The 11,662-nt window shown below is 32.4% G+C and overlaps 1 protein-coding gene across 1 annotated transcript in view; it reads left to right on the top strand.

Annotated features, from left to right (window-relative positions):
• Window positions 1-4,795: 4,795 nt before the first annotated feature.
• LOC127715807 (uncharacterized) overlaps window positions 4,796-11,662 on the top strand; it is a 56,523-nt gene continuing 49,656 nt past the window's right edge. Inside the window, exons 1-2 of the mRNA XM_052221945.1 lie at window positions 4,796-4,839; window positions 6,055-6,074. Coding sequence (XP_052077905.1) covers window positions 4,796-4,839; window positions 6,055-6,074 — 64 coding nt within the window. The remainder of the gene's footprint in view (window positions 4,840-6,054; window positions 6,075-11,662) is intronic.

Genomic DNA, 11,662 nt, shown 5'->3' with positions numbered 1-11,662 from the left:
AACTTTTATTAACATGTTGAAATTGAAATAATAAAATGTAGAAAGAGAACGAGTTCTTGACAATAAATCAAGTAAAGACATTCAAACAGACCCATATTACAGTTACAGGTATTTAAAAAATAAAAAATAATATTCTTTTACTCAGAACAGTTTTAAATTACTATTTCAGACTGAGATTTGTGACAAGTAATATCTTAGTTTTTGTAGTCAGCGGTTTGCTTGAAACAAAATGGTCGAGATAGATTAAGCTCCCATTTTCAATCACTACTTCATCTGTTACAGGTTGTTTTTCAGGTGTAGATTCATCATCAGAGATGTCTGTGTCGATATTGCATACACTCAACATCTTGGAGAATTCAATTTCATTCCGGATAACGTGTCTAGTTTCTGATATATAAGTCATATACATATATTTTACCATCTACCACAAAAGTTGACTTGATTTTCTTCCTTCTCACTAACTGCCGTGCTTCGTAAGCTAGACCACTTCTGGCTACGGTGAGGTCTTGATTAATTGAAATACCTTGTAGATCAGGCCTGTTTTTTAGTTGTTTGGATGCCTTCAGCAGTTTCTTTTTTTCTCACAGTACTTTGAGATTCTTACAAAATTATACATTTTACAAACTGTGAAAAATGTTTCAAGTATATGATATAGACTTAAATATTCAAATTCCAGTAGAATTTGACAACTTTTAAGGCTTTTTTGATGCGAGGGATACCCATATAGGAGAAGTTTGCCCTACCTTTTTCAGATGATACGTTTGGACTTGCAATATTAAGATATTTTAAACTGATTTTTTCTGTTTCTCAGCTATGCAGCGGAATACAGTTTTTTAGAGGAAAAACTGATCGACTAGTAGTCACAAGCATGTTTCGTGTTGGGATTGATATTTTTGTTAAATTATAAACTCATTGTAGTATGCAAAATATCTGGCATACCCTGAAAAGGTCAGCAAGGTGTCTTTACAAAGCTTTATAACCTTTTCATATCGTAATTTGTTTTTACAGTTTAACCAAGTTAAAATTGCATTTGATATACCAAAATGAAAATCAAATTGTCCAATTCATTTTCCTATGTTCAATTTATGGTACTTTCATTTCAAATATTGCCGTTACATTTAGTTGGAATAGTTGTTTCTTTATATGATAAATGACAAGACAGGACAGGTTAGGTAACAAAAAAAGCATTTCTAGTCGTGCTGTGTGGATGCTGTAGAATGTACACTCGTGCTTGTAGTGTATGCCCTTATATTTTAGTTATGGATTTTTTGCTTGTGAGAGAGCTGTCTACTAATAGTTTTTATTAAAACATTTTTTTCTATATTTCTTTAAATTTAAATTTAGGTTATCATATTTGCCCCCTTCTGTAACATCCACCACTTCATTTGAATTTTGGTGGATAGTTGTCTCATTGGAATTCATACCACATCTCCTTATTTTTGTATTGACAATGTCAGTGCAAAATACGAAAAACGACCTTTGATGGTGGATATTTACTGTGAACACTGGTGATTTACTCTGAAAGATAATAGTAAACGTATTAACATATTAACTGTTGTTAGTATTGATATCTATGCCTAGCCTAACAGAAACCCGAATATTATTGACATTGAAAAATCAGGAAGGTCGCACTGTCTTCTAAGCGGTCCATGGCAATCTTATTTTGAATATCAAACTGGCCTTTTGAGATCTCCGAGCATATTGAAGACAAAGAGTTTTGACAAATTTCTCTTAACAGTATCTGTATTTACATATATTAACTTCTCCTGTGCTTAATTTTCAGATGATGGGTAGATCATATAAGTTTATCAAACGCGTCCTGTGTTTTCTGTTGTTTTTTTTAAATTTTATTGTATAGTAAAGGAACACTTTATGTCCCCCGATCATATTTAAAAATGAAATTAAAAAAAAAAGAGTATTAGTAAATATGCTTAGCCTTACAGTAACCAACAATTTATAGACATTGAAAGATTAGGAATGACTCATTGTCATTTCAGCGGTCCGTGGTAGTCTTTTACAACATATGTTATATATCAAACTGGCAATTTCAGCCATCTGTGCATATTCAAGACAAATAAAATTCGAAAATTCGTATTCATAGTAAATGTATTAACATATAAACATATTACATTATTGATATATATGCCTAGCTATATAGTCTAACTGAAACCCCAATTCTATAAATATTGAAAGATCAGGTCGTTCGCTGTAATCCAAGCAGTCCCCGGTAGTCTTTTACAACTATGTCCCTGTATTCCAGTTGATGGGAAACACATTTAGAAGATATCATGAATCTCTTTACATATGGTTGCTGGTAATAAGGAAGCTATTGATTCAAGGGTTCCTAGTGGTATAGTTCTCTTTTCAAAATTTTACGGACCCCATCGTGATTTGGTTAACCGTTATAGAATTTCTTTGTTACAGATGACCATGGATATGTTCATAATATCGTAGCCACAATCCAGTTCTCTTTTCCTCGATTGTGACATCACTGAATGGGACTCATCACCGAAAATGTACTTGCCATGATCAACGTGCCACATGTGGAACAGAATCTGTCTAGACTTCCGGTTTTGTTTTGTTTTTTTTTTTTTTTTGGGGGGGGGGGGGGGGTTCGTTTGTCTCAGTCTAGTTTTTCTATGTAATTACTAATGTGTTATTGGCGATTGTTTGTCGTATTGTCGTTTTTCGCTTTTAGTTGTGGTGTTGTCGGCGTTTCATCAATTTATGATTTTCATTGTTCCTTTGGTACATTTAGCCTCTTTGTTTACTTCAGTAACAATTATGATTAAAATGTATAATATTGAACCCAGAACAGTTACTACATTTCAAAAGTTTAACAATATTTGCAAATTCATATTGTCTTTTCATTATAGATCTACAATTATAAAATATCTATTTATGTATGAATAAAGAAAATTAGCTGTATATCTCTTTGGGTATAACTGCAAAATGAACATAAATTTACAAATGATTTACCATTTAAAAAGTTTGATCTAGTTGATTTACTGGCGTTAACTTTGTACAATAAATATATATTTACGGGCTAATGGCATGATTCTAAGACATATTCAGTCAAAATAGAAATACAGGGTCAGGGCCAATTTTCCTTGAATTTATTTCACATAGGGCCGTTATCAAAATAGAATTTCAATCTGTATGTTCAGTCAGGATTCTGGTTCGTCAAAATTATCTCCCCATTACGCCACCATAATCTTAAAAATGGAAGCCATTGCAGTGATGACGCGCTGTCAATTTCGCTCTTGAAAACCCATAAATGTATCCACATAGCATCACTACGATCCTTATATGCCAGTTGTATTTTAAAAGACAAATGTATCTACTAGCTATTGAGCATCATTTAATGTACTTTTATGCATTTGGTCAACTATAAACTATTATCTGATCGGTTGTCAGGGGGAATTTTCGAAAGTTCAAAAATATTTAAAAAAAATCAAATTATATTTCGTTGAAAGGCAGACAAAAAAATTTCAGATGTTGAAAACTAGTTACCCTAGACAACACACCAAAAAAATGAAGTTTTTTCGAAGTTATGCATTTTTAAAATCCACTTGAAAAGTCTGTCGTCAAGCACTTTTAGTAAAACATTGTTATTCGAACACATTTTCTCTGTTGTTATGACTCATTAGAAAGGTATTTCACTTGACCCATATATTTCATTTTTTAGTACTGTAAATTTTTAATGTTAATATATCAACCTAGAGCCTAAATATATAAAAATAATAGAATCTGAAGCGAGATGATGTATCAAATATTTTTCTTTTATATTTTTTCAAGACAGAATAGTCAACTCAAACACGCCTAAACATAAAAAAAGGTGTACTTGACGTTCTCTTTTCGATGTCATTATTGCCCATTTTGGGGAATTTTTCATCAAAAACGGTCGCCGGGGGCAGAGATGCGAACTAATGCTTTAAAAAGATCAATTTATTATCTTTCTTTGGAATTTTTTTCGGCGGAATTTATACTTATGCACAAAAAAGATCCACATGTATTTGCATATACCACAATCGACTGTTTTATGAAAATGTGTCTATAATTTAAAAGTTTACAAATATCTCGAAGCTCCATACCATAATTTAAGTAAAAACTCATATATAAGATGCATACAATCCTAAATTAGGCACTTTCATTAATCTTTTAAAGCCCATAAAAACAGATGTAAACAATTCAAATTTACCAACTTGGCCTTTTTTACATTCTCTAACAAAGAGTTCCATTTCTTTTGTTTAATTTCAACTGGGTTTCTGCCTGGTTAATCACAGCATCATAGCTTCATGTGAGTATATTGTGGTTCTTACAAAATTATACATTTTACAAACTGTTGAAAAGTGTTTCAAGTATATGATATAGACTTAAATATTCAAATTCCAGTAAAATTTGACAACTTTAAATTGTTAATAGGTGATGGAAACACATACAAGGGAAATTGGCTCAACCTTTTTCAGTTGATACGTTAGGACTTGTAATATTGCTATATTCAATATTGATTTTTCTGTTTACGCTATGCAGCGGAATGCAGTTTGTAAGAGGAAATACTGGTCGGCTCAATGTTCCAAGCACAAGGATATGTCCGGTTGGGATAGAGATTTGTTTGTGAACGTGTAAACTATATTTAGTACGCTTAATATCTGGCTTACTATTAAAAAAGGCCAACAAGGTGTTGTCTTTAAAAAGCAATATTCATTATAATATTACGTTAACATTGCTCTTGTTAGTAAGCGAGTAATGTTTGCCACTGGATTTTAAAAATTCAATCCATGTATAACGTATTATGAAGGACCAAACACCGGGGGTAATCGCAGGTGCTCTGGAATGGTTAGCAGATCCTGCACCAAATGTGGCACCCATCGTGTTGCTCATGTAAGTAAATACCCGGTGTAGGTATGTATAGGCTGGTTAGCAGAATAACTGTACTGCTATTTTATAACCTTTTGGACGATGTTATTCTTATTTTTTTTTTACAGTTTGACCATGTTTAAATTGCATTTGATTTTACTGAAACATAAGTACATTTCCCTATTGGCCATCTATTTAATAGGTTGAATAATAAATTCTTAGTATCAGGAAACAAATTCAGCAATGCATTCATGCAAAAAACCTATGTCATCTATAAGGTCGAATTAATAACAATTGTAAAGAGTGACAATTTGTGAATACCGTACTCGCAATTTTTTATTTAGAAAACAAAAATAAAAGAGTAAAGGTACAAAATCACGGGACAGGATAGGTGCGACGACATAAAAAGCATTGCCTGTTATGCATGAACCGACCGCCATATAATTATTAAGACATCAAGTGGCGAAGGTCGAGGTCAATAATTTGAAAACATCGCCATTCATTCAGATAGAAAGAAAGCACATAGTAAGTAAACTCATGAATGAAGTTTTTTTTATAATTATTTTTTTTTTCAATTTATTTCAATTATATGCTTTGGAAACTTTGAAGAACTATAGATGTCCTTCACTTAACAAAAATGCATTGTAAAGCAACATAACATGATGATAGAATATAATAATTGTATTTCGGTCAAATGTGAAAAGATTTCCACATTTGTGAAGTCATTCATATTTATGCGACACAAAATAAGGTAGTTTTAAAAAAGCATTGTATGTACACATAAAAGAAGAATATTGTTTTTTTCAATTATTGAATAAATTAAAGCCACGCGAACAATTTAAAAAAAACATTGGTGTTTCTTCATGCAGATCTTGGATTTTCCAGTGTAACTTTGAATGGAAATTTACATGAACGATCTCATTATTAGATTTACAAAATACTGGTTTATTGAACTAGCACAAACATTACCGAAGTTATTTTAAATCCCTAAATGCGTTTTTTGCTTTAAATGAAATTATAAAACATCACAGTGACTTTGCTACTATATTAAGAAAATAAAGACAACATGGACTGCCCCAACTAAAGTGTAAAGTGGGAATTTCTAACACAATAACTTCCTTATATCATATCACAGTTGTTGGGGCCTATGTAGGGCAGTTTAGTGTCATTAATTGCGCTTCTTTCTTTCTGTAGTTTGATTTATCCAGCATATGGTTAGTGAGACTAAACGTATACTTTGTTAACCAAATAAAACAAAAATAATTATTTATTAATGTTTCTAGATGCATTACAAAGAATTGTTTAATGAACCCTTGTATCGCCACGGTAATATACTACTACTTTAGCAACACAACTTATGAGTGAATATAAAATAAAACAGAATCTAGATTTTTTGGGATGTATAAATACACATCCACGTTCAATTTCTATATAGAGATTACTCTATCTATATATTACATTATACATATTTATTAACAGGTTAACTCCTAACTATCCTCCTGCATGTCGATACTTTTATTTTGGCATTGCACAAGTCATGTTTTCTTTTACTGTCCATGACGTTAAAACACTAAATCCTTGGATGTGTTTTAGTTCATTTTAATCTCTGATGCATAATTTTTTATTATCAATTGTTTTTGGCTTTTAAATAGCTTTCAGTAAATGCGAGTAATCTCAAATCGTACTTTCGTGTTAATTTGACCTGTTGATACAATTTGTAATGTATTTTTGTTATTTATTGTTTACTTATTCAGTGTTATATCTAGTCTCACTATTTTTAATATATACCACCTTTGATAAATGTTCAGTATGACGATACATTTTCACTTTTGTTCTCGTACTAGGAACAACAAAATTATTTGTTTTGTAAAAATTATTTCCGTACTCCATGTATACCTTACAACAAAATTATTTTTATTTACCTGTGTACGTTATTTTATTTGGCGGCATTTTGTCCACGGTTATGGTTGTCTTTCTGATATTGTTTTACATCTAACCCCCTTGTTTTATTAATTTTGTATTTACATTGTGCCATAGATCAAATTTATTTGTTCAGTGTATGTTCACTTGGTTTTTGTTGATATGTCTTTTGATTGAGTTAAGCCATTTCAATTGATATTTTATAGTGTGGCTTTCTATGTTGTGATGTTACACTTTTGTTTCAGGTAGGGTGAAAGTTTGCGCCTATTAAAACGTTTAAACCCGCTGCATTTGTTTGCACCTGTCCTAAGTCAGGAACCTGATGTTCAGTGGTTGTCGTTTGTTGATGTGGTTCTCGTTTTTTATATAGATTAGACCGTTGGTTTTCCTGTTTGAATGGTTTTACACTAGTCATTTTTGGGGCTCTTTATATCTTGCTGTTCGGTGTGAGCCAAGGATCCGTTTTGAAGGCAGTACTTTGACCAATACTGGTTTACTTTTACAAATTGTGACTTGGATGGGGAGTTGTCTCATTGGCACTCATACCACATCTTCTTATATTTATTATCTTTCTTTAGGTTTTCTTAATCTTCAATCACGTGTGTATTCAAAAGAACTACAGTTATGCTTAATTCAAACAGCTTAATTCACTGTGCGCAAATTTTGAGGAAGTGGTCAAAATTGAAAGTCACAATTGTACCAGTTATTTGCACATGTTCAAGTTCAAAATGCAAACAACGAACACAGTGGACGAAGTTGTGAATCTGCTGGCATAACTGATTACATATGAACAGAAGCTAACATTTCCCCCGCAAAGTTTTAACATAATTTCCTAGTATTCGTATTTAATCAACTCAACATCCTTTAAAACAGGAATGCTATTAAATCTTTTTGAGCATTTTCTTCAAAGATATTATCCCTCAAAGTTTGATTTTTCCTTTAGCATGTTTAGTGCTAAGTTTGGTTTGGTTTTTTGAGCAGAAACTTATTGCAGCGTATTCCATGCTTGTCTACGAATGGGAGGAATTAAACAGGGAATAGCAAATAGACTGATTAATACCAACAAGATTTCTGATTTAATTATCAGTAGTATTTTGGGATAAATATGCATCTGGAATGTTTTAAATTAATTCTAACTGTTTGATACTTAGGAAAACAATGGATTTTATATTTTCGCGCAATTTTTTACAGTTAAATGCAGAAGAGCAACAATATATATACTCCTTAGCGAACCTTTGGAATTAATTTCATTCACTCGTTTTATAAAAGTTGATAATTCAATATTGTACGTCCGCACACATTTATAGATGTTCGCTCAGATTGACCCTCCTGGTGCTACAACTACTTAAATGTTGCTTACAAACCTGTTCGTGCATTTTTCATTGTTATTCAAAGCAAAATAATTATCTAAGATACCTGGGACGATCTCACTACACAAAAGATCTCTTTTGTTTACTTATTGTATTCGAACTTATTAACCCGGTGTAGGTCTTTAAGTTGCAGGTTTTTTTTTACTAAAAGTCAATCGGGCATGACTAATAAGACACGCCCTCTTAAAATCGGGGGGTCCAATATCACGACCTCCGTAAAAAAATGAAATACCATTATGTACACTTTCAGAGAATCAAAGTGCTTTTGGTTGATTTGATATCTCTGATCAATATTCAAACGGTATTTGAGTGGAAATACAAACATGTCCGAAACCGGGAAATGCAGGTTGCAAAAGGAATTTATTTTCAAAATAAGTCCATATCTCATTTACTTACAGTGGCCGTTATTGATTGTGAATTCATATCGTTTCTTTTTTGGCATTTGTCTACCGGAGAAAAAAAAGGGGCGGGGGGTGGGACTCATAACTTAACTTACGATTTTGATCGTGGTTCAATTTATTCTATTACGGCATACGTTTTACCTCTAGTCAACGCTCCATCTTATTAAAGTGATGCTCTAAAATTGTTATGAATTGCTTGAGTTTGATCCACTTTACATCTCGTCGTTAATATGCATGAAATATTTGCCACTGGACTTCAAGGGAGCAATTTATTAACCAGCATCATTAAGTAATGTACAATCATTAGTCTTCAGTTGATAGTTATCTCAAGCAGTTTACCAATATATTTAAATTTGATTATCAAGCGTTAATTTCAGCATTTTTTTCCCTTATTTTTTTCTTTGCATTTAATCTTTTTGAACATAAAATAACGTAGTCCACATTAGGGGTTACATTATATCCTATCCAACCATACTAGGAGGAGGGGAGAAGAACAGAAAAAAAATCTGCATTGAATGGCAATAAATCATAAGCGTACAACGACGGCAGTCACTAAAGTGAACCGATCTATTTTAAATCGATCTAAATGCCCTGGTGTGAACGGGGTCTAAGGGACAACATTTGCTGTTTCAAGATTTTTTTTATATCTGGTATAATAGTTATAATAGAAGCAGCCGAACAACCAAACTGACACACCCCTTTAGCAAGGGTATACTGTCGACCTGGAGAGATCCAGAGATGTCAATATTTCTATACCCAAGTCAAGCCTTTGGATTTGAATGAAATGAGATAAAGGTATACTTTAATGTGGCAGCTATCCTACGACACAGAGAAATCAAAATACTAAGAGTCAACTTAGTCTTTTGTTATAGAAAGATGCGTATACAGAATAAGCTCAAAACTGTCCCATGACTAAAAATTACGGAGTTAATTTAACAATATCTATCACAACAGGGACATTTGATTTAATATTATTTACCGTTAAAGATATCCTCACAAGCACAAGTGTTTGGTTGAAAAACATCACCTGCCATTTTTTTTTTTTTTTTTTAATTTCGATCGGTGGAAATTAAAGGAGATGTAATATAAACCAGTAGAAGAAAAACACTTCACTGTTTAGAATAACGGTAAAATAAATGATGATCATGAATGACGTCAAGTGGAATATTATACAATTACTGTCTTTTGATGAGGTAAATATGTTGTTTTATTGACTTTTGAAAAAATAATATTCACTGAGGCCAACGGCCGAAGTGAATGTCACTAGGTTTTTCAAAAGTCAATTAAACCACATATTTACCGAAACAAAAGACAGTAATTGTTTTATTCAATGTTCTGAAAGAGAAAAATATGTATTCAATAACAGTTATTTATCAAAACCAATTGTACGTCAAACATTTTACCGTTATTATACACGTAAAAGCACGCGGCGTTTTCCTCGGTGAATATACCTTTTCAGCAGGTGAATATGCTTTTTTATTCAAAATCCAATTCATATAGAAAACTCTACTAAAATTCTATCAATATGGAATAATAAATGAATATTCAGGACAATTACATGTAAATATAACATGAATATTAACCCTGCTTTGTACTAGATCGACACGCTGAGTCAGTTTTTTTACGCGTAAGTTCACATGAAGATTTCATATCGCAGGAAGAATAGTCACCCTACCCGGAAACATTTCTGGCTCCGAACCGACAAGTCTGTGCTACCGCTAGTTTAAAGTTGAAACAGCAAATACATGTACCATTTTACGTCTTTGTTAGACCCAGTCGAGACTCGAACCACGACCTCCCGATCTCGAGGAGAACATACACACAAAACAAAAAAGGAGAGCGATAGTACAGAATATCATACCAAAAACTGATGTGCAGAGATAAATAAAATACAGTTTCACAAAAATTTCATATAGTTAAAAAAGTGGTGCTAAAAGTATCAAACCAAAATTAGAAATGTTAAATTATTTTAGAAACTACACGTAGATATGGATGGCCGACTTCTGAATATATTTCATGGATCAACGCTCTTTGCATATTCACTATTTTTGCACCAAATATTCAAGGGGTTCGGATGTGGCCAGGTGTTGCAAGGCTAATTTCTGTCTTTATTCAATATATTCTCAGTTTCCAGTGATATTCCAATTTTCACGTCCTACCTCAATGTCTACATCCTATTGCAAGATCTACCTATTGTATTTAAAATTCATGTGTTCTCGTCATGAACATGCATGAAATATTTGCCACTGGAGGTAAAGCAAACAAAAATCAACCAACTCCATAAATTATTCAATGTACATAGTACACGAAGACAAGATCTTGTAAAATGTTATCAGTCAGGACTCTACTTTGTCAAAATTATCTCCCCATTACGCCAGTTCATTTTTACAATCGTAAAAATGGAAGCCATTGTAGGGATGACGCGCTGCCAATTTAGCTCTTGAAAACCGATAAATTTATCCACATAGCACCATTACGATCCTTATATGCCAGCTGTATTTTAAAAGACAAATGTATCTACTAGCTATTGAGCATCAGTTAATGTACTAGTCTACATTCAGTCGACTTAAAACTATTGTCTGATCGGTTGTCAGGTGGAATTTTCAAAAATTCATAAACCTTTAATAAAATTCTAATTCAATATTTCGTGGAAGGGCAGACTAAAAATGTTCAGTGGTTGAAGACTATAAACACTAGATATCACACACAAAAAATAAAGTTTTTTCGAAGATATGCATTTTTAAGATCCAACTTAAAAGTCTGTCGTCAAGTATTTTTAGTAATAATTTGCTATTCGAACACACCTATTCTGTTTCTGTGATGCATTAGAAAGGTATTTCACTTGACCCATATATTTCATTTTTTTAGTACTGTGAATTTCCGATGTTATAAAGTCAACCTGTACCCTTGATATATAAAAATGATAGAATCTGAAGCGAGATGATATATCAAAAACTTTTGCTTTTTACGTTTTCAAGACAAAATATTCAACTCAAACACGCCCTAACATAAAAAGGTGCACTCGATTTTCTCTTTTCGATGCAATTCTTACCCATTTTTTGGAATTATTTCTTGAGTCACATAATGGAAGGGCAGAAACGAAAATTAAGG

This window comes from Mytilus californianus, unplaced genomic scaffold, assembly GCF_021869535.1.
Source record: "Mytilus californianus isolate M0D057914Y unplaced genomic scaffold, xbMytCali1.0.p SCAF_9, whole genome shotgun sequence".
NCBI classification, from domain to species: Eukaryota; Metazoa; Mollusca; class Bivalvia; order Mytilida; family Mytilidae; genus Mytilus; species Mytilus californianus.
This window is presented reverse-complemented; position numbering and strand designations above follow the sequence as displayed.